Source organism: Gorilla gorilla, chromosome 21 (assembly GCF_029281585.2).
Source record: "Gorilla gorilla gorilla isolate KB3781 chromosome 21, NHGRI_mGorGor1-v2.1_pri, whole genome shotgun sequence".
NCBI classification, from domain to species: domain Eukaryota; kingdom Metazoa; phylum Chordata; class Mammalia; order Primates; family Hominidae; genus Gorilla; species Gorilla gorilla.
Window position 1 is genome coordinate 75,806,475 of NC_073245.2, and position 23,271 is coordinate 75,829,745.

The 23,271-nt window shown below is 55.0% G+C and overlaps 1 protein-coding gene and 1 long non-coding RNA gene across 2 annotated transcripts; one reads left to right on the plus strand and one right to left on the minus strand.

Moving 5' to 3' along the window:
- Positions 1–6,308: 6,308 nt before the first annotated feature.
- LOC129529066 (uncharacterized) lies at positions 6,309–17,299 on the minus strand. Its single transcript, XR_010132347.1, has 3 exons — positions 17,006–17,299; positions 15,790–16,280; positions 6,309–15,201 (listed from the first exon to the last, which is right to left on the minus strand). It is a non-coding gene; the product is annotated as an uncharacterized lncRNA (long non-coding RNA).
- A 736-nt stretch (positions 17,300–18,035) lies between these two features.
- On the plus strand, positions 18,036–19,480 carry PPDPF (pancreatic progenitor cell differentiation and proliferation factor). Its single transcript, XM_055372670.2, has 4 exons — positions 18,036–18,209; positions 18,600–18,679; positions 18,828–18,905; positions 18,984–19,480. The coding sequence occupies exons 2-4, from the start codon at positions 18,625–18,627 to the stop codon at positions 19,193–19,195; spliced, it is 345 nt and encodes a 114-aa protein (XP_055228645.1). The 5' UTR covers positions 18,036–18,209; positions 18,600–18,624; the 3' UTR covers positions 19,196–19,480.
- Positions 19,481–23,271: the final 3,791 nt, after the last annotated feature.

The following is a 23,271-nucleotide window of genomic DNA, read 5'->3' on the forward strand; positions in this document are numbered from 1 at the left end:
CACGGTGCAGGGAACGCCGGAAGCCTGCTCCCAGACCCACTGACATCTTCCAGGGACCCTCCCCTCCGGGTGCGCCTACCTCCGGCTGCTGCTAGGAAACAGCGCCAGCCAAGGGCGAGTCAGATCCAGACAGACCCAGGCCCCCCCGCCCAGCGCCCCACCCCGCTGCACCTCAGCGCCTTGCGGCTGATGCTCATATGGGGTCAGGATGCCAAGCCAAAGACCGGGCCACGCTCTGTAGGAAGTGGGGAGTCCCTGAGGTCCTGGGCACACGCGGGTAATGACCAACGTGGGTTGTGAGGAAGGGGATGTGGCAGCCATGTGTTGTGTGAAGACCAAGGTCAGGGGCTTTCTCCCAGACCCCAAGATCCTGTCGTCTCACCCAGGTATTCAGGTCTTCCCTCCCACGCTGCCCCCCACCACGCACTCGGATCTTCCTGCCAGCGGGGTCTCGGGAGGTGTGTGCTGAGTGGGGGCAGAGCCCTAGCACCTGTCCTCTCAGCCCTGAGTGCCCACTGGGTGTTGACATGGAGGCCCCGGGTCGGGCCCGGCACCTGCCACTGGGCAAATCCATGGGGATCCCCAGCGACTGGACCCCTACCTGGCCCGCTGGCAGGTGTTAGGAGGAAGGAAAGGTGGGGGCCCAGGGTCGGGGCCAAACAGTTCTCCCCAGCCTGTGGAGAGGGACTCTCAGGAGGACCCTGGTCTGTGGCTGCGTCTGCCCCATAGGAGTCCAGGGACTTGGGCTCCTGGGCCACAGGCAGGAGAGGAGGCAGGGAGGGCCTGCTAGGTGCCCCGGCACTTCCGAGTGCTGCTGATGCCGTCAAACAGGAGCCAGGAATAAAAATAACCGCCTGGCGAGAAAGCAAGGCCCGCCCCACCCCACCCAGCTGGTCTCTATATTTAACGCCTCCCCTGCAGCCTGAAGGTTAGGCAGGGATTTGGGAAGTGGGCTTGCTGCAGGTGCTCGAGTGGCCCAGGCCGGGGTCCCGGGGATGCCCACCCCACTCCCCCAAGGGATCACCAGGACTCTGGGCTACCTTTTCCAGACACCCCTTCCCCCTCGGCTCCCGGCTCACCCATAGCAGTGCCAGGGGCTCACATGTGCCGAGGGGCCTTGCCACCCACAGGAGTGGCCCCTGAGAGTGGAATGTGGCATCCTCCCCAAAGCACCTGTGTGCTGACTCTGGGCAAGGGTGTCGGTGGCTGCTCCAAAGGGTCTCCCAGGCGCCAGGACACGTTTGGTCCACGGTGTGGCCCCTCGGGGTCCTGGGAGCCACTGACTCAGTTCCGGAGACACTTGGAACACACAGCTAACGGGGCTGCGGTCACAAGGCTAAACACTAACACACTGATGGTTCCGAGCCACCGCAGAGACTGAACAGGACTGAATGACTACTAACTACGGAATGCTAACTGCTGAATAACGGCAGCGGCCTGACCACGTCCCCAAAGTGCATGAGTTGTAACTTAATCCCCAATGCAACAGTGTTGGGGGCTGGGGCTTTCGGGAAGGAGTCTGGGTCATAAAGGGTTTGCCCTTCCGAATGGATTTGTGCCCTATAAACAGGACTCATGGCAGTGGGTTCTCTCTTGCTCTTCCACCTTCTCCCATGTGAGGACACAGCAAGAAGGCCCTTGATCCAAGATGCCAGCACCTTGATCCTGGACTTCCTGGCCTCCAGACTGAGAAATAAACTTCTGTTTACTTATAATAATTTATAAATTTATAAAGCAAACTTTATAAATTTTTAAATTTAAGTAATGTATAATTACCCAGTCTCAGGTATTCTGTCATAGCACAACAAGCAGGCAAAACACTTGTCAATGGCCGGGTAGCACCAAATGACTTCAAGTACCAAGCATCCTAATTAGTCACAGCCAAGACGCCCAGCTGTGTGAGTTCACAGTGTGGGGGACGGGGGACAGGGGGCCGTGCACGTGCACAGTGTGCGGGGATGGGGGCTGCGGGGACAGAGGCTACAAGGTAGGCCCCACAAGGCTGGCTGGAGGACCTTGAGAACCTGTGAGGCAACTGGGCACAGAAAGGCCAAGATTCCTGTCCAAGGACACACAGCAAGTAGGGGAGCCTGTGGCCTGTGCTTTCCCTGCCCTCCCCCAGGCCAGGACTTGGGCCCCTCTTCTTGCATCTGAGTCCCTGGTCACAGTGCCCTCCTCACCAACAACGGAGGGGGGGTGGGGGGGTGGGGGGAGGGGGAAATGGCGAGTCAAGAGGGCACCAGCCAATCAGGGCTCCCCTGGGGGCAGGCCCCGCCCCTCCTCGACCCCTCCCAGAGCCCCCAGGCCCCGCCCCTCCTTGCCGCCTCCCAGAGCCCCCAGGACCCATCCCTGAGCTGTTTGGGGAGACACAGGCAACCCCTTCTTTGGCTGGCTAGGGTTTCACGAGCCTCGGGAAAGAAGATGCAGCTAAAATTAACCGCTATCAAGCTGTCAGCCCCGGAAATAAACCTGCCTCCCATTGGCTGCCGGTGACGTCACTGCCGGGTTAATAATAGCCGCCGAGTGCCTAACTAACCACCTGTGCATGGGGCACAGCCAGGCCATCACCCCGGGGCCACCGCCGCAGGCAGGTGGAGGCTGGCAGCCCAGAGGCAGACAGGGGCTTGGAGGCAGGGTGGGGAGCAAGGCCAAGGCGGCTCTCTGGCCCCCAGTGTCGCAGGATGACCTCAGCCCTGGCCTGGCCCCAGAGCAGGTGTGGATTCAGTTTCCGGTCACGGAGCATCTCATCTGCTGGCCCACCTGGGCCCCCTGGACGGCCACCAGGACAAGGCCCTCCCCCGTGGCCATGCCTTGGGGCTGGCTCCCAGGGGACTGAGCATGCCCTTGAGGCAGCGAATTAAACAGTCTCCATGGCAGCAGAGGAGCTCCTGCCTCTGGAGCCTCCCTTAGAGGAGCAGCTCATGTCCCCCCAGATCAGAGAAGCTGGGGCTGGGCTGGCAGCGGGCAAACATGCCTGCAGGTCAGGCCACAGACCAGGGCCAGCCACGGCCCCGACAGCCCACCCTCCAACCCGGTGTCTGGGTGTGCCTGAGGCAGACCTGAGTCTACCAGGGAGGCCCAGGAGGGATGCAGTCCGTCAGCCAAGGGGAAGGGCTGCCTGGCCTGCCACCCCCACCTGCAGGCCCCAGCAGGGAGCGTTGCCATGGTGAGAGGCAGCAGCAGCAGGATGCCCTCCCTCCAGGCCCTGCTGCCTGGGAGCCCAGCACCCACCCTGGTGGGGAGCAGACAGCACGTGCTCCTGCCGCAAGCAGCACTTTCTGGGCTTCTGGGCTTCCAGCTGCAGTCCCCGCTAGCCCCTCCCGGCCCCTGGCCATTACAGCCCATTGCAGGCTGGGAGGCTAAACAGGAGGCCGGGGTCACCAACCAGGGTGGGGTCACCTCTTGGACCCAAGAAGGGCAGCCCCTGGTGCCGGCACAGGGGCGCTGTGCCCTCCAGTGCCCAGAGGCAGAGGGGAGAGCCTGGGTAGGGTCTGCAGACCATTGACCCTACAGCTGCCTCCTCTGGGCCCCGGAGGAAGAGGGGGCCATCAATTGTGTCTCATTCTGCAGCTGGTCCAGAGAGAATGGGGGGTCCAACGTCTGTGGTCAGGTCTGGAGAGAATGGGGGGGTCCAGTGTCTGTGGTAAGGGCCCCCTTAAGGGCCCACTAAAGCAGAGCTCCCTTCCTGGGCCCCACCCAAGGTCCCATCTCCTCTCCTCTGTAGCCAGCACCAGATTCAAGGGGGATCTCTCAAGATGGGAAATTGCCCTGGGGAACCTGAAGTTCATTAGCAGCTCTGGAGGCCCTGTTTTCACCTCTTTGAATAGCCCTTCCCTCAATTAGGCAGCTGGGAATCTTATGAAGGGAATAACAGGACCCTGCCTGCACCCTGGGGATGAGCCTCCCAGGGGCCGCCGCCCGCCATCGCCTCCCACAGAGATTCAGAGCCTCCCCACCCCTGGAGGGACCTCCCCACACCGCCAGGAACCGAGCAGCTGGGCCAGGGCAGGAGGAAGGGCAGGGAGAACACAGAGGGGACATCTGCCTTTTTAAAGACGTGACTTTGAGCATACATAGAGAAAAGTGACACACTGCAAATGTGCCTGATGAGTTACCACCAGGAGAACACACCCAGACCAAGAAACAACATTCCCTCCTGCCCCTCGGTAAAGGGGCAGCACAGATCACGTTTGCCTGTTTTTAAACTTTATATAAAGGGAACACAATGCACAGTGTGTATCCTTTTGTGTGGCTTCTTTCACACACAACCGTGTCTGTGAGATGCCTCCATGCCGTCCCGTGCAGCAGGCATTTGTTCATTTTCATCACTGTACTGCATTCCACTTCCAGTTCTGAACGACTACAAATAAAGCTGCTACGAACACTTGTGTGCGTGTCTCTTGTGTGGGTGTACCTGCTTAGTACACACCCCAGGATGTTTCAGCCACATGATAGGTGCATTATGCCAACGACTAGTTTATTGTCTCTTGGCTCGAAATTTAACCTTCAATACCTGCTCCACAGCAGCGGACGGAATTACTTTAAGCATTTCTCCTTTACACTGAGCAGATTCATTTTTTTTCTTTTCTTTTTTTCTGAGACAGGGTCTCACTCTGTCCCCCAGGCTGTAGAGTAGTGGCACAATCATGGTTCACCGCAGCTTCAGCCTCCCAGGCTCAAGCGATCCTCCCACCTCAGCCTCCCAAGTATTTGGGACTACAGGTACACACCACCACGCCCAGCTAATTTTTGTATTTTTTATAGAGATAGGGTCTTGCCATGTTGCCTAGGCTGGTCTCCAACTCATGGGTTCAAGTGATCCACCCGCCTTCATCTCCCAAAGCCCTGGGATTACAGACGCAAACCACTGCACCCAGCTGAGATTCACTTTTTTGAGGACGGCAATAAAGGGTGAATTTGTAGCTGGAAATAAATCAATTGATAATTGGCTTTTACCCCTTGACCGTGGGTTGCATTGTCCTGTTTCTTCGTGTGTCTAGTGATTTTTGACTGAATACTGAACATCGATCGTGTGGAGAGTCTACTCTGCTTCCTCCTCTGAAGCTGTCGGTGTTTGCTTTGCAGGTTGGTTCACTGCTGGGCCCTGTGGACTTGTTCTCATGCTTTGTCAGTGTCGATGTCGAAAGCCCAAAGTGTTTCCCAAGTCCTGCTACCTTGGTAAGACTCAACCCTCAATCTCCGTCTCCCCTGCAGATCTCTGTGGGGCTTGGTCTGAACTTTCGTTAGATGAGTGTGGAGTAGGCATTATTGTACATTGTAGTCCTTTCCCCTCAAAAAAAAAAAAAAAAAAAAGTAAGGTCTCTCCACTCTAGCCAGGTCCAAATGCCAAATGCCAATGCCGCCCAAGTCTCTCCACTCTGGCCAGGTCCAAATGCCAAATGCCAAAATACTGCCCGACACGGCTTGTCCTCTACCATCTTTGTTCTGCTCTAACCTGGGTGGACACAACCTCAGGTGATCCCTGGTGAGTCGCAGCCTTGAGTACTTTCCTCCGAGAAACACTATGGTTTGTGTCCAGCCCACAGAACACGGAAAGGTGATAAGTCACTCTGTGATCGGCTGCATCATTCCAGGCTCTGTCCTGGGGGACGGAGCAGCAAGACACCCCTGCTGTCTGTGAAGATATGGCTGTTGGAAGGCCTGGGAGGGGCCTCGTATCAGGGAACCAGTGAGTGGCCCCAGGCTGCCAGCCAACAAGAAAGCAGGGACCTCAGTCCTACAGCCACAGGGAACTGAATTCTGCCAACAACCACGTGCCCTTCAAAGAGGACCTCAAGCTTCAGAAAGAAATACCAACACCTTGGTGGCACTCTTGAAACCCCGAGCCACCCAGCGGAATTGTGTGTGGGCTCCTGATCCCCCAAAACTGAGAATAAATGCATGTTTTTTAAAGCTACTAAATCGGTGTTGATTGGTTATGCAGTGACGGATAACAGCACAGGGCCTATAGTCACTGCTCTCTGGTGAGCCTCCGGCACCTCTTCACCCTCAGCCACAGGCTTGCAGAGGTCCCAAGCACTCCCCACCAGCAACATGCACACCTAAGCCCCTCACTCCAGTCTCTGCCTCTCATCCCAGGGGGACCGCCGTGCTCTGCCTGGAGCCCTGCTTGTGGGGTTATGGCCAAGGAGCGCCGGGAGTGTGGGCGCCTCCAAGCACCCTCTCGGTCTTGTGCTGTCCTCACCCCACTGCCTGAAGAGAGCAGCGCACGAATTTTGTCTGGTCTCAGAGTCGTTTCTGGAGGGAGACGTACCTGGCAGCAGCTACTCCCCCACAACTGGAAGCAGCGGTTGACTCCACATCAATACAAAGACAAGGTTAGTTCAGTCTTTTTATTTTTATATTTTATTGTTTTACTATTTTCACGGTATATACATTGGGCCTGTCTTTTAAAAAATCTTTTATGACACTGAAACTTTTGAAGAATGCAAAGCGGTTGTTTTGTAGATCATCCCCGCGTTGAGCGTTCCTGACATTTCTGCATGAACAGATTGGCACCAAGAGCCAGGCATCCTTCCCAGCGCTCGGGACGCTGGCTGCCCACCAGCGGCAACGGTACCTTTGATCCTCTGGTTAAACTGGCATCCACAAGCTTCTCACAGTAAAGTTACCACTTTGCCCTTTGTAACTGATAAGTAAGCCGGGCACGGTGGCTGACACCTGTAATCCCAGCACTTTGGGAGGCCAAGGCGGGTGGATCACTTGAGCCCAGGAGTTCAAGACCAGCCCGGCCAAAATGGTGAAACCCCATCTCTACTAAAAATTCAAAAATTAGCCAGGTGTGGTAGCACATGCCGGTATTCCCAGCTACTCAGGAGGCTGAGTCACGAGAATCGCTGGATCCCGGGAGGCAGAGGTTGCAGTAGCCAAGATCATGCCACTGCACTCCAGCCTGGGTGACAGAGTGAGTGAGAATCCATCTCAAAAAAAACCCTGAAAATTAACAAGGAAGTACTTTTGATACCGGTGGCCAGGGGAGGTCCCCAAATGCAAATGGGACCTTGACCCAGGCCAGTGTCCAGCCTCTTAACACCATCACAAAATGAATTCAAGGATGAGTTAAAAAATAATGAAAGTAAAGATTTATTGCAAAGCAAAAAGTACACCCTCCAGAAAGCAGAGTGTGGCTGGGTGTGAAGGCTCACGCCTGTAATCCTAACACATTGGGAGGCTGAGGCAGGAGTTCGAGATCAGCCTGGGCAACGCAGTGAGACTCTGCCTCATAAAAATAAACAATAGAAAAAAAAGTCAAAGAAGAAAGGGGAGTATGGGTGTTCTGAAGAGAGTGAGTCGTGAGGCAGGGTTTGGGGCCCCTACCTTTAATGGGTTTCTTTAATCAAGGAGTGGACTATTCATAAAGATTTCTGGAAAAAGGTGAAGATTTCTAGGAACTGTGGTGCCACCCTTTTTTACACCAAATATGTGTGTTCCTGGAACTGTCATGACACTGCCGAGTGTGATTTGTATGTTGATGAGCATATAATTAGGTCACCGGTGAAACCCAGGTCAAGTCCACTGCCATGTGGGTCCAGTTGTCTCGGCCAGTGTGGCCCAGTGGGTCCAGTCATCTTGTCCAGCTTGGCCCAGTGGGTCCAGTAGTCTCGGCCCAGCTCGGCCCAGTGGGTCCAGTCGTCTCGGCCAGCATGGCCCAGTGGGTCCAGTCCTCTTGGCCCAGCTTGGCCCAGTGGGTCCAGTCGTCTCGGCTCAGCGTAGCCCAGTGGGTCCAGTCCTCTTGGCCCAGCTCGGCCCAGTGAGTCCAGTCATCTCGGCCAGCTTGGCCCATGTCCTGGTCTTCAGTGTCTGGTCACCCCCTGGCCTCTGCAGCTTTTTCAACAGCTCTCTTTTGATAGCCATGAAACTGCTGCCTGGAATCATCTGTTCTCCTGCGGCCACCCTGTCGTAGTCCTGTCTCATTTTGGGTTAGGTAAATGTCCTGTCCCTCATCAGAATCCATCTCTGGACTTAGCATTCGTGGATGATTCATGGATCAGTGTTTACTACGATGGCTGTGCGTCTTAAATCATTGTTTTATCTGTCATTATTTTTTTGAATTATCACACAGTAAGTTGACTTTTTTGGAAGATGTACGACTCTGTGAATATTCACACACACGTATCGCCACCGCCGCACTCAGGAAGCAGGACATCCCACGACTCGGAAATCTCCCCAGACGCACCGTTTACGGTCACCCCTCCTCTTCCCCCTGGAAATCCCATTTGTTCTAAGAATGTTGGATGAGGCCCACGACATAGACGCACCGGGTTGTGTTGAGGTCTGGCTTTTCTGACTTGGCACAGCGCTGTGGACACCCACCCAGGGGGTTTCACGGATCGACGGCTCGTTCCTTCTATCACTCAGCAGTATCTCATACACGACACACCACAGTCTCTGTTCACCCGCAGAAGAACACCTGCAATGTTTCCAGGTTGGGCAGCTATGAATAGAGCTCCCATAAACATCTGTGTACCGTCCTTTAATGTAAACCTGTTTGAATTTGTCTTGGATAAATGCTCAGAAGCTGAATTGCTGGGTCATACCCCAGGCGCAGGTTTCCCTTCACCAGAAGCTGCCGACCTGGCTTCGGGAGGGAAACCCGCGCCGTCTGCACCCCCAGGGAGTTCCCGGAGCCTCACGGCCACTGCAGCACTTGGCGTCCTTGGTGTTTGGAATTTTTTTTTTTTTTTTTTTTTTTAGCTGCTCTCATAGGTGGCCTCTCATGGTGCTTTTAATTTGCATTTCCCTAATGTTGTTGAAGAACATTTCATGGGCTAGTTAGTACACGGTCTTTGGTGAAGCTCCCATTAAGTCTTTTATCCTTTTTTTTTTTTTTTTTTTGAGATGGAGTTTTGCTCTTGTCGCCCAGGCTGGAGTGCAGTGGTGCGATCTCGGCTCACTGTAACCTCCGCCTCCCAGGTTGAAGCGATTCTCCTGCCTCAGCCTCCTGAGTAGCTGGGATTACAGGCGTGCACCACCACCCTGGCTAATTTTTTTTTTTTTTTTTTTTAAATAGAGACAGGGTTTCTCCATGTTGGCCAGGCTGGTCTCGAACTCCTGACCTCAGGTGATCCGCCTGCCTGGGCCTCCCAAAGTGCTGGGGTTATAGGTGTGAACCACTGCACCCATCCTTTTATCCTTTTTTAAAAACAGCTTTATTGAGATATCATTTACATGCCATAATATTTGCCCATTTAAAGTGCATGATGCAATGGCTCTCAGCATATTTACAAAGCCGAGCAACCATCACCATAATCTAATTTTAGAACATTTCATCACCCCGAAAAGAAACCTTGTACCATTTAGTAATCAGTCCCCATTCCTCCTCCACCTCTAACCAAGCCCTGGGCAACCACTCATCTGCCTTCCGGCTCCATGCATTTGCCTGTTCTGGGCGTTTTGTATGAATGGAACCGTGCGCAGTGTGTGGTCTCTGCTGACTGGCTGCTTCTGGGTTTGGTTTCTCTGTGTCGCAACCTGCGTCAGTGCTTTCTTCTTTCTTATTGCCAAACAATCCTCTGCTGTAGGGACGGGCCACATTTTGTTCATCATTCATCAGTTGATGGACATTTGGGTTGTTTCCACTTTTTTTGAGACAGAGTCTTGCTCTGTGGTCCAGGCTAGAGTGCAGTGGTGCAATCTCGGCTCACTGCAACCTCTGCCTCCCGGGTTCAAGTGATTCTCCTGCCTCAGCCTCCCAAGTAGCTGGGATTACAGGCACCTGCTACCACACTCGACTAATTTTTGTATTTTTAGTAGAGACAGGGTTTCGCCATGTTAGCCAGGCTGGTCTCGAACTCCTGACCTCAGGTGATCCGCCCACCTCGGCCTCCCAAAGTGCTGGGATTACAGGCATGAGCCACCGCGCCCAGCCTGTTTCCACTTTTTAGCTAACATGAATAATGCCCTATGGTGGTACAAGTTTTTTGTGTGTGGACACATGTTTTCATTTATCCCGGGTAGATATTGAAGAGCAAAATCCTGTGACTATATTTAACCTTTTGAGGAACTGCCAAAATGTTTTCCAAAGTGGTTACACCATTTCACATTCCCAGCAGCTGTGTAGCAGGGTTTCCATTCCTCTGCTTTTATTATTGTGTGTCTTTTTATCAGAGCTCTGCTGGGTGTGAAGTGTTGTCTCATTGGGGTTTGGATTTGCATCATTTCCCTAATGACTAACCCTATGGATCTTTTCGTGTACCTTTTAGCCATTTGCATGTCTTTTTTGCAGAAATGTCTATTCAAATCCTTCACTTTTTTTTTTTTTTTGAGACGGAGTCTCACTCTGTTGTCCAGGCTGGAGTGCAGTGGTGCAATCTCGGCTCACTGCAACCTCTGCCTCCCAGGTTCAAGTGATTCTCCTGCCTCAGCCCCCCGAGTAGCTCGGACTACAGGCACGCACCATCATGCCCAGCTAAATTTTGTATTTTTTGTAGAGACGGGGTTTCGCCATGTTGGTCAGGCTGGTTTCGAATTCCTGACCTCGTGATCTGCCCGCCTAGGCCTCCCAAAGTGCTGGGATTACAGGCGTGAGCCACGGCGCCCAGCCCCTTGGCCAAGTTTTCAATTGAATTGTTTATTTTTATTTTTTGGTGTTGAGTCTTGAGAGTTTTCTATGTATTGTGGATACAAGTCCTTTGTCAGTTCTATGATTTGCACATATTTTCTCCAAGTCTGTGGCTTGTCTTTCTAATCTTTTAACAGGATCATTCACAATACAAGTTTTTTATTTCAGTGAAGCCCAGTTTATCCATATTTTTCTTAAAGGGATCATGCTTTTAATATTGGCTGCTCAGGTCACAAAGATTATCTCTTGTACTTTCTTCTAGATGTTTTATAGTTTACATTTTATATTTAGATACATTATCCATTTGTATAGTTAATATTTGTATAATATGTGAGATTTAGGTCAAGGTTTTTGTTTGTTTGGTTGGTTTTTTTGGTTGTTTTTTTTTGTTTGTTTGTTTGTTTTTGCATGTGAATGTCAAATTCTTCCAGCACCATTTGTTGAAAAGATTATACTCTTTTTTTTTTGAAACAAGGACTCACTCTGTTGCCCAGGGTGGAGTGCAGTGGCATGATCTCAGCTCACCGCAACCTCTGCCTCTCAGGCTCAAGCGATCCTCCCACCACAGCTTCCTGAGTAGCCGAGACTGTAGGCACGTGCCATGAAGCCCAGCTATTTTTTGTAGAGACAAGTTCTCACCATGTTGCCCCTGCTGGTCTCTAACCCCTGGGCTCAAGTGATCCGCCCGCCTCAGTCTCCCAAAGCGCTGGGATTGCAGGAGTGAGCCACTGTGCCCGGCAGAAAAGATGATACTTGCTCTGTCAAATCACTGTAGTGCCTTTCTCAGAGAACATTTCGTCACATTTGTGTGAGGCTGTCTCTGGACTCCATCCTGTTACACTGATGTCTGTATCTGTCTCCTCACCAAGACCTCACTGTCTTGTTTTTTTGTTTTTTTTTTTTTGAGACAGAGTCTCACTATGTCACCAGGCTGGAGTGCAGTGGCACGATCTCAGCTCACTGCAACCTCCGCCTCCTGGGTTCAAGCGATTCCTCCCGCCTCAGCCTCCCAAGTAGCTGGGATTACAGGCACACGCCACCATGCCCAGCTAATTTTTGTATTTTTAGTAGAGACGGGGTTTCACCATGTTGGGCAGGATGGTCTCGATCTCCTGACCTCGTGATCCACCTGCCTCGGCCTCCCAAAGTGCTGGGATTACAGGTGTGAGCCACCACACCCGGCCCTCACTGTCTTGTTTTGTTTTATTCTGTTATTTTTGTTTTTCTAAGACATCTTGTTATCGCACACTGTGTTCAATATTGCGATTTTGTAGCAATTTCTAAAATAAGATCATGGCCGGGTGCAGTGGCTCACGCCATTAATCCCAGCACTTTGGGAGCCTGAGGCGGGCAGATCCCTGAGCCCAGGAGTTCGAGACCAGCCTGGCCAACATGGTGAAACCCCGTCTCTACTAAAACTACAAAAATTAGCGGGGCGTGGTGGTACATCCCTGTAATCCCAACTACTCGGGAGGCTGAGGCACGAGAATCGCTTGAACCCAGGAGGATGCAGTGAGCCAAGATCGCACCACCGCACTCCAGCCTGGGCAACAGAGTGAGACTCCATCTCAAAAATATAAAATAAAATAAAAAGTAAAATAAAATAAAATGAGGTCGTATATGGAAAGAATAGTCTTTTCAACAAATGACATTAGGAAATCTGCATATCCACCTGCAATATAATGAAACCCGGTCTTCCCTCACCTGTCAATCAATATCATGAAACCACCTCTTCCCTCACCTGTCAATCAATATCATGAAACCACCTCTTCCCTCACCTGTCTATCAATACGATGAAGCCGGCTCTTCCCTCACCTGTCTATCAATACGATGAAGCCTGCTCTTCCCTCACCTGTCAATCAATATAATGAAGCCGGGCTCTTCCCTCACCTATATATCAATATGTGATCTAATAAAAATATAATACTATTTGAAGAAACCACAGGTGTAGGCTGGACACAGCGGCTCATGCCTATAATCCCCCAGCTGTTTGGGAGGCTAAGATGGGAGGATCACTTGAGCCCAGGAGTTCAAGACCAGCTTGGGCAACACAGAAAGACCACATCTCTACAAAAAAGTAAGAAATTAGCTGAGAGTGGTTGTGTGCCCCTGTAGTCCCAGCTACCAGGGAGGCTGAGATGGAAGGATCCCTTGAGCGTTGGAGGTCAAGGCTGCAGTGAGCCGAGAATGTGCCATTGCCCTCCAGCCTGGGCAACAGAGGAAGACTGTGTCTCGAAAAAAAAAAAGAAAAATAGGTAAATTGTTCATGACCTTCTTAGATAAGACACTAAAACCACAAGCAAAGCAAGAAAAGGTAGGTAACTGGACTTTGCCAAAATTAAAAACTTTTGAGCATCAAAGGACACTGTCAAGAGAATGAAAAGAGAATCTACAGAATGGGGGAAAATATTTGCGAAACACAGCAGATAAGGGTCCAGCATTCCGAATATACAAAGGACTCTTACAACTCAACAATACAAAGACAAAAACCCAATGTAAAATGGGCAAAGGGTCCGAATAAACATTTATCCAAAGAAGATGCCCAAATAGTCGATAAGCAGATACAAAGACACTCAATATCATTAGTCATTAGGAAAATGCAAATCAAAACCACAGTAAGACACCACTTCACACTCTCTGAGGTGGCTATAATCAGAAATATGAAAAATATCAAAGTTGGCAAAAATGTGGAAAAATGGGAAGCCTCTTCCATTGCTGGTAGCAACATAAAATGTTCCAGCCACTGCAGAAAACAGTCTGGCAGTTCCTCAGTAAGTTAAACATAGACAGCAATGTGTGAGCCAGCAATTCCACTCCTAAGTACAGACCCAAAAGAGTTGAAAACAGGTATTCAAACAAAAACTTGTACATGGAATGTTTGCAACAGCACTATTTATAATATCCAAAAGGTGGAAACAACTGACTTCCATAAATGGATGAATGGAGAGAGAAATGTGGTCTATCCATACAAAGGAATGCTATTCAGCCACAAAAAATGAATCTAGAAAACTGGGTGAAGAAACCAGAAACAAAAGGCACAACTCGCATGATTCCATTTGTATGATGTGTTCAGAATAGGTAAATTCAGAGACACAGAAAACATATTAGTGGTTGCCAGGGGCTGGGGACGGGGACAGGGGAAGAGACTGTTTAATGGGTGTGGTTTCCTTTTGGGGAGATGAAATGTTTTGGAAGTAGTCAGAGGTGATGGGTGAACTGCATTGTGAGTGTTCCATGATGCTACTGAATTGCATATTTTAAAATGCTTAATTTTATGATATGGGAATTTTACCTCAACAAAAATTATTGAGGTAGCATAATTTCTCTATATCATTATTATCTTTGAGATAGAGTCTCGCTCTGTCACCCAGGCTGGAGTGCAGTGGCGCGATCTTGGCTCACTGCAAGCTCCACCTCCTGGGTTCACATCATTCTCCTGCCTCAGCCTCCCCGGTAGCTGGGACTACAGGTGCCCGCCACCACGCCTGGCTAATTTTTTTGTATTTTTTTAGTGGAGATGGGTTTTCACCATGTTAGCCAGGATGGTCTCGATCTCCTGACCTCGTGATCCGCCCACCTCGGCCTCTCAAAGTGCTGGGACTACAGGCGTGAGCCACCGTGCCCGGCCTCGTTTTCCGTTTAAGTTGAGATTTTCCTAGTTCAGTTATGCCAAGTAATTTTGGATTTTATCCTGAAGTCCAGGGTTTTATTCTTTTTAGAGATGGGGTCTCTCTCTGTCACCCAGGCTGGAGAGCAGATGCCATCGTAATTCACTGCAGCTTCCAGCTCCTGGGCTCCAGTGACCCTCCTGCCTCAGCTTCCCGAGTGGCTGGGACCACAGCACGTGGCTCTTTGATGAATAAACACTCCTTGGTTTGCTGTTTGCCTTTGGTTAAATTCCAAAGCACCGACATGGTTGTTTCTGACTTTTGTTTAGATTTACAGGTACATTTTGGGGAGAGGGTTTGTTGACCTCCTCACCCCTCCACTCTGGAAATGTTTAGTATATTTTATTATGCAATTCAATCTTCCATCCAATATACATATTGGACGCCTGCCTCCTGCATGGCTGGCTCTGCCTCAGCCGCTGGGACCCAGGGTGAACAGACACACCACCTTCTCCCACAGTGCTTGTGTAACCACCAAGCCAATGTCCTGAGTTACTTCCAACAGTGAAAGGTACAGGGGTTAACAAGGAACTTTCACTGAGCATCTGCCCCGTGCCAGATACTGGTCCAAGCACCTGCAGGAAGCATCTTACCCTCAAGGTGGCCACAGGAGTTAGCTATGCCCGTCTCACGGGCAGGGACACTGAGGAACAGGCAGCCTTGGCTGCTGCCCCCCGGACTTCACCTGCCGCATCAGGTGCCGCCGGCATAGCAGGCCTTCATCAAGTATTAGTCAGCACTTCTGTTTTCTTCTGCAGGTGGTGACACCATCTAAGAGGCACTGGCCAGAGAGCTGGGCAGCAGCTGCCACCTGGGATGAAGATGGGCAGAGCGGGGCCACCAGGGCCGTGGTGTGAACACACCACTCTCCCTCCAGGGGCCGACCAAGGAGCTCCGGGGGTCCAACCCTGGCTCCGGCTTTGGCAGAACTCTCACCTCGTCCCCAGACACCTGTGGGAGGAGCACAGTGCAGGTGGCGACGGCTCCCAGGGGCCGAGCAAGGCTGTGAGCCTCCGCACTAGGGGCCTCTCCCATCTAGTCCTCCCCACACACTGGGGTCAACACATTGTTAACATGTATATGTTAACCCAACCATAACAAGGTGTCACCATCGTCCCGTCCACAAGGGAAGAGACAGTGGCTACAGGGTGGCAGGCAGCCCTTACCAGTGGGACTGGAAGCCTTTCCCTCCCGCCCTGTGGGAAGCCTGTGGCCGTCCCCACCTTCGTCCAGCTGTGCCCTGTCCTCTCCAGCTGACCGTCCCCATCAATCTCATCCCTGCCAATGATCACATCCCAGCAGCAACTGGGCCTGGACCGGCCTCCTGCAGCTTGCACACAATGCATCTTCCGTCCGCTTAGCTTTTCTGTCCCCATTTCCTACAGCCGGGGAGGCTCGGGTGCAGTGTCTCTCCTTGCTCCTGCTTCCTGACCCAGAGCCCAGACCTGGGACTTCCCAAAAGCCCCCAGACACACCAAGGGCACCGCCGAACCCCTCAGAGCCAGGGGAGAGCCGAGAGCTAGCGTTCCCTGAGCTCACCTTGCCTGGTGGCACGGGTCCCCTGTGTCTGCGGCCACTGTCATGGGAGAAGCCAGGCTCAGCCACTGGCAAGAGCAGGCAGCCAGCAAGAGGTGGATGTGGGTCCAAGCCCAGGCCACACGGCTCCCAGCAACAGCCACGGCCAGGGGCCAGTTGGCAGCCCCTCTGCCCGACAAGGATGTGGGCCAGCGTCGTCTGCACTTCAGAGGAGACGAGAACCAGGAGGCGGCCCCTGAGGGCATCCCGCGGGTCCTCACGGAGGCTGCGTTCTCCCACCTTGGCCAGGATGCCCCGGGAACACCATGCAGCGTCTCTGAGGCTTCCTGTGCAGAGGGGCTCACAGAGCCCCCACCGGCCTGGTTTAGTAAATGCAGTTTTTACCTTTTCACTTTAAAAGAAAATGAAAATTCCTCCTTTCAGACGCTCTGTGATTGATGTTGACTGGTGTTGATTGGTGAGGTTGAGAATGAGGTGAGCTGGGTCAGGCCGGCCTAGAGGGAAGCGGGTGACCTGAAAGGCCGTGCTGTCAGGCGTGGTCGGCAGTCGGCCCCACGGCTCCTTCAGGGTGGGCTTGGGCCACAGACACCTCACCAGGGTCTCCCGTCCCTGGGCGGCTGCATATGGGTCCAAGCAAGCCACAAAGGCTGTGCCAGCCAAGCCCAAAGCAGGCCGCCCCTACAGTCCCTGCCCGGCCCTGCACCCTCCCCCCACCCCTTCCCAGGTGCTGATCACCAGTACTCACTCTGCACCCCAAACCCCAAACCCCGTCTCAGCGTCTGCCCCTGAGGACCCTCTGAGTGTCAACCCAACTGACTCGTCTGCCTCATAAGTGACCCCTCGGGGCTGCACACCTCTCCCATCGCAGGTCCTGGCACTGCTCTCCGGCACCGAGCTCCGCCTCCCAGGTGGGGCTCAGGCGGTTCCCTGCCCTCCGTCCTTAGACCTCAGCTGAAACCTGAGCCCTCCCCACCACCACCACCCCGCCAGCCTCTGCACTGCTCCCCACGGGAAGGTCGTTCTCCCTTGGTTTACCGTTCCCTGCGCTTGGCTCGGCCATGTGCACATAGTAGCTGCGTAACACACGCGTGCAATGAACACACAGAGCGGTGCAAGGCCCAAGACAGCGCCTTCCCCACGTGCTCAAGGGGCACAAGGGCGTCCCTCCACGTCTTGCTCAGGGGCCTCCCAGGGTCCCTGCCCAGCTCTGGGTACTCACTGAGCACCCGGCGAGGACGGCATCCGTTGGCCTCGATCTCCGGAACAACACGGGCACACGGCCGTCCCAGCCAGCAACGAGAGCCACGAAACAAATCCACCCGGGCTGACTCCCGAAGCCCTCGGACTGCGCCGCCCCACGGACCTCCCGGACCCTCTCTTCCACGGGGAAGACACCGCCCAGCCAAGACCGGGTGTATAAAGAAACGGGATTTCCGTAGGGGCAGGCCGATTTCCCCTGCGGGGCCGAGGGAGGTGTGGGGAGATTCAGCGGGTCGGGGGCAGGAGGAGAGGGAGGACGCCTTTCTACCTGGGAAGGAAAAACGCGCCCCCTCCTGATTGGCATGGCGGACCGTCCCCAGGGCCCCAGGGCCCTGCCGGGAACGCTCTGGGCTCCCCAAACATGGGGTCTCTGAGCAGTGGGGCCCAGCCTCTGCCTCCAGCGACTGGAGACTCACCTCACCCACCCAAATCCGCCCCCCTCTCCGTCTGGGCCCCGCCTCCCACTGCCCCTCCATCCGCCCCCCCTTTCACCGCCCCCTGCGGGCAGCAGGCGCGTCCTGGGGCTGGGGAACCGGGGTGCAGGTTCCGGAGCTGCCAGAGCTGTGAGGGGGACTCGGGAGAGATCCAGGTTCCTCTGGCTGCGAAGTCCCTGGAGGCCGGGCCGGAGGGCTCCGCGCACGTAGCACTTTTTGGCCCGCCCGGCGCCCCCGGCGCCTCCACAAGGGCTGAAGAGGACGGGCGGGCTGGACCAGGCGGGGCTCCGAGACGCGTCCGAGACGGGGGCCTGGGCCCGGGAGAGGGGCGGGGGCTGGGCTCCCGGACCCGGGCGCGGAGTCTTTTAACCCCTGCAGACCCAGGACCGGCCGGGCCGCCCCAAGACGAACGCCGCAGGGCTGCGCTCAGCCCAAGCCAGACGGCGAGAGTCGGACCGAGGTGGAAGCTGGGGGCGCGGCCTCGCCGGGGCCAGGAAGGGGGCGGGGCCGGGTGGGGCCCGGGGAGGAGCCTGTGCGCCCCGCCCTCCGTGACGCGCCGCGGCCCCGGCGCATATAAGTGGGCGCGTCCGCGCGTGCGCACACCGCGCGCGCGTCTGTGTCGTGGCGCGGATTCCCGCGGTCTCCTCTGCAAATGGGCTCAGTGGCCTAGCGCCCCCGTCCCCGCCACCCGTGATCGTGCGCCGAGGCCCGCGAGGGGTCGCCGCCCAGGTGAGGGGCGCCGCGCGCGGGTGGGACGAGCAGGCCCCGAGGGGCGGGGGGCGAGGGGCGGGGCTGGGCCGGGGGCTCCTCTCCTCTCCGCCTGGCGAGCGCTGGGCTCGGGGTCCCCGGCGGGCTCCTCTCGGGTCGGGCGGGTTGGGACGGCGCCCACCAGGTTCCCGATGTCTGGGCCGGGGCCCCGCGCACAAAGCGCCTTTGTTCCACCCGCTCGGCCGGTTTGGGCTGGTTGGAGCCGCCCGCGCCCCGCGCGGCGAAGGCGGTCCCGGGAGCTGGGGAGCCCCGCCTCGGTAAATAACCCAGCGCGGCGGCTCCACCCGCTGGGGAGCGCCCTTCATGACGGAAGGCCGCTGACCCGAGGGGCTCCTCGACCCCCATGCGCAGATCCCACCAGCCAGCAAGCTAAAGCATGGCGGCCATCCCCTCCAGCGGCTCGCTCGTGGCCACCCACGACTACTACCGGCGTGAGTAGCCCCTGCCCCCCATCCACGCAGATGCTCTGCTGGCGCCAGTGCCGTCCCCGTGCAGGCTGCGGAACCAGCGCTCGGCCTGAAGGCCGGTGGGCTGGGGGGCTCCGCGCCCCGCGTTGCTGACGGGACCTCTCCTCTCCAGGCCGCCTGGGTTCCACTTCCAGCAACAGCTCCTGCAGCAGTACCGAGTGCCCCGGGGAAGCCATTCCCCACCCCCCAGGTGAGTGCAGGATCGCCCCTTTCTCCCCCCGCTCCTCCAGGAGCTGGCAGCATCAAGACCCCACTTCGCTTCTCTCAGGTCTCCCCAAGGCTGACCCGGGTCATTGGTGGGCCAGCTTCTTTTTCGGGAAGTCCACCCTCCCGTTCATGGCCACGGTGTTGGAGTCCGCAGAGCACTCGGAACCTCCCCAGGCCTCCAGCAGCATGACCACCTGTGGCCTGGCTCGGGACGCCCCGAGGAAGCAGCCCGGCGGTCAGTCCAGCACAGCCAGCGCTGGGCCCCCGTCCTGACCTGAGCGGTTACCACCAGTCCCAGGCCTGCGGAGGCGCTAGTCCACCAGAGCCCCTCCCCGCCCCTCTCCCCACTCCCCATCCCTCGCCCCCCTCCCCACCTCCCACCCCCCACCCTGTAAACTAGGCGGCTGCAGCAAGCAGACCTTCGCATCAACACAGCAGACACCAAAAACGAGTGAGAGCCCCGCTCTCTACCGCCCGGCCCCAGCACTCGCTAGCTTTCCTGACACCTGGAACTGTGCACCTGGCACCAAACGGAAAATAAACTCCAAGCAGCCAGTAGCCCCGATGGTGTGTGCCTGAGCTGTGTGGCCCGAGGTTCCATTTGAGTGTGAGAAATGGCTGAATCCCTCCCGACCTCACTGCCTTATGGGGGCTGGCCCTGCTCCCAGGCCTTTCTGGGCCTCCTCACGCTGTGAGGCTGTTGCTGGGGCTGAGAAGGGTGGGGTTCACTGCTGCTTCTGGAGAGCCTTGGACAGCAGGCAGTCCTGGAGCTGGACAAGCAGGACCCAGGGCAGCCACTGAGGTGGGCCCCTGTGCCACCTTCAGCGGGGGGAAAGGGAGCAGGGAGGGCTGGTCCTCTGAGGGATTTGGGCCCCTTACCCAAGGGCCTGCGGGGGGAGTAGCCTCTGGCTGTGAGCTGGGAAGCCCTCACTCTGGAGGGACCTGGTTCCTGCTGGTAGGTGTCTCCCAAGGGCCTCCCATAGGGGTGTTGCCCCAAGACAGGCTGAGGGGTAGGGGCTGCAGGCACCGTGGAGGGGTCTTCCTGCCACAGGCAGCCCAACTTAAAGTGAGGGTGGCTGCATCATTCTGGCCTGGTATAGGCATGGAGTGTTGGAGTCCGGGAGTGCTGCAGGCCGGCAGGGGTGGGGGTCCACACACAGGAGTGCATGGGCTGTGAGCTCAGTAGACTCCTTCATAACCAAGGTGGGTGGTGTCCCCACACCTCTGCCAGGAGCCTACAGGGATTGACTCAGTTCTGTTGAGAGGCAGCTTAGTGAGCAGGTGGGAGTCAGTGAGATAGCTGGAGACTTGATGTGTGGCCAGGGACATGGTGAGAGGAGGAGCCTCCGTGGGGTGGGAAAGGGTGGGGTTCAGTGGTGGGGGAGGGACTCTGGGGAGGGGTGGGGATCAGTGGGTGCTCCCTGCCTGGTACCCTGTTCCACTGCACTATAAATAGCTGTACTAGTTGGTGGGAAGCTGGTGGGAAGGCATCTGGTTTGTGGCCTCTGATGGCTGTGCCTTTGTCCTGTCCACAGGGTAGAGGCAGCCTCACCCAGCCATCCAAGCCGGTGGTCAGTGCTGAGGCTGGGTGGGGGAGCCTCCAATGGACCCAGGAGTGGGAGGCTGCTCCTGATGGCAGTTGAGCCCCCTGCAGCCTTTTGCAGTGTCCAGATGAAGCCCACAGAGACCCTCCTCCATGCACACACAGCTGTGAGGGTAGCAGGAGTTGGTGTTGAAGGGAGAGCCCAGCCACGCTCAGGTCCCCACCACACATGGCCTGGGGGGGGCTCTGCCCTTGGCTGAGCTGGAGGGCTTGGGGTCAGGACCAAGGGTGGGTCCACCCTGCTTGGAAAGAAGCTGTCCTGGCTTTTGGAGTCAGCGGGGGAGGGGCACTGCCCAGGAGCTGGTGTCTTGTTGGAAGGGGCAGCTGGGAGTAGGGAGCAGCCAAGCCACAGGCTGCCCACGGCATCGTCCCCTGCCTCGGGTCAGGGGGCCCCTTGACTGGAGGACCTCACAACCCTGGGGGTGTCCATGGCCTGTTCCTGGGAGCTACACCCTCATCAGATTCTCTGTAGGGGGAGAAGTCATATCTTTTCCTCACCCATCACAAGCTTCATGGCTAAGACCTGTTAGAAACAAAATGCTTCCTCGGTGCCACAAAGAAATAGCACTCGAACATTCTCAGCAAGGCAATTTTTACTTCTATAGAAGGGTGCGACTCGCGGATGGAGCAATGGTGAGAGCACACCTGGACAAGGGAGGGGAAGGGGTTCTTATTCCTGACGCGGGTAGCCTCTACTGCTGTGTCATTCCCCTGTTGGGTGGGGTTGGACTGCACACTCTAAGGTAATTCTGATTGACTATTTTAAAGAGCAGGGGTGTGACCCAGAGTGGTAGGGTGAGTAGTTTGGCAGGAAGGACAGTTAGGAACAGGTAGCTAAAGATGACTTAGGTCAGAGCAGGCGACCAGGGGCCGGGTGCGATGGCTCACGTCTGTAATCCCAGCACTTTGGGAGGCCGAGGTGGGTGGATCATGAGGTCAGGAGATCGAGACCATCTTGGCAAACGTGGTGAAACCCCGTCTCTACTAAAAATACAAAAAAAATTAGCCAGGCGTGGTGGCGGGCAACTGTAGTCCCAACTCTTTGGGAGGCCGAGGCGGGTGGATCATGAGGTCAGGAGATCGAGACCATCTTGGCAAACGTGGTGAAACCCCGTCTCTACTAAAAATACAAAAAAAATTAGCCAGGCGTGGTGGCGGGCGCCTGTAGTCCCAGCTACTCGGGAGGCTGAGGCAGGAGAATGGCGGGAACCCGGGGGGCAGAGCTTGCAGTGAGCGGACATCGCACCACTGCCCTCCAGCCTGGGCAACAGAGCGAGACTCCATCTCAAAAAAAAAAAAAAAAAAAACAGGTGACCAGGATGAGTCAGGACGGAGCAGGTGACCAGGGGAACAGATGTAAACTAGTAAACTATTGATTAAAACTGGTGGAAAAGGTTGTTTACTGAAACTATGTACAAGTTAAATGGAGAACAAAGAACTGAATATACATGCTGATTCCTCTAAGAGAAATCTAGAACTCACTGTATCCAACAGACCCTTGAACAAAAGACAGATTAAACTGGGTGCAGTGGCTCACGCCTATATTCCCAACACTTTGGGAGGCTGAGGCAGGTGGATCACTAGAAGCCGGGACTTCAAGACCAGCTTGGTCAACATGGCAACCAACACGGCAAAACCCTGTTTCTATCAAAAACAAAAAAATTAGCCAGACGTGGTGGTGCATGCCTGTAGTCCCAGCTACTGGGGAGGCTGAGATGGGAAGATCCCCTGAGCCCGGGAGGCGGAGGCTGCAGTGAGCCAAGATTGCGCTACTGCACTCCAGCCTGGGCGTCAGAGAGCAAGACTCTGTCTTAAAAAAAAAAGAAAAAAAAGCATACAAACATTTAATGCGAGTTCCATGTGATGTGGACCCCTTCAAAACAAAGACCAAAGAAATGGTCTATTCCACAGCGAAGCAGGAGTGAGCGAAGGACGGAAGGGTGTGATCAAGGCCCGACTTGACTCTGACATCCCTTTCCTCTGGTTAGGGGGCGGGACACGTGAGGGTCTGCAGGGAGAGGGTCTGGGAGTGGCCTTCCTGGGTTTTATGGCCTGCTTCAGGGAAGAAGGGCAGGGGGGTTAGAATGGCCTCAACGGTGAAATATTTATCTTTTTCTTCCTCCCTAATCCCAGAATTCAGAAACTGTTAGTGGGTTTGCATAAGTTCAATAAGAATCTGTTCTTGTAATAGGGCACAATTGAAAACTTTGGTTATATTACCAAGGCTTTGACTGGAATGTCCTATTTTCAGATACGACTAAAGGAGCTAGGGTTGACTGCATGGTCCAATAAAGCCCCTTGGGAAAAAGCTGGCCTGGTACGTCCCATACGTGGTTCTCTTACAGATGAGTAAGGAACGTCAATTCCTGGCAGGTCCCAGAATCTTAAGATACCTTAGGGACCTCAAGAAGAGAGGAATTCCCCTAAATCTGTACTTACTGCAGGCAAAGTCTGATGGCAAGTCTTTGCGATGGCTTCCTAGCCTCAAGAGGCTTTTAAAAGCCCAATCTCAGATTCCTTATAAAAAGTTCCAGTAGGCCAGGCACAGTGGCTCACACCTGTAATCCCAGCACTTTGGGAGGCCGAGGTGGGTGGATCACCTGAGGTCGGGAGTTCGAGACCAACCTGACCAACATGAAGAAACCCCATCTCTACTGAAAGTACAAAAATTAGCTGGGCGTGGTGGCGCATGCCTGTAATCCCAGCTACTCGGGAGGCTGAGGCAGGAGAATCACTTGAACCCGGG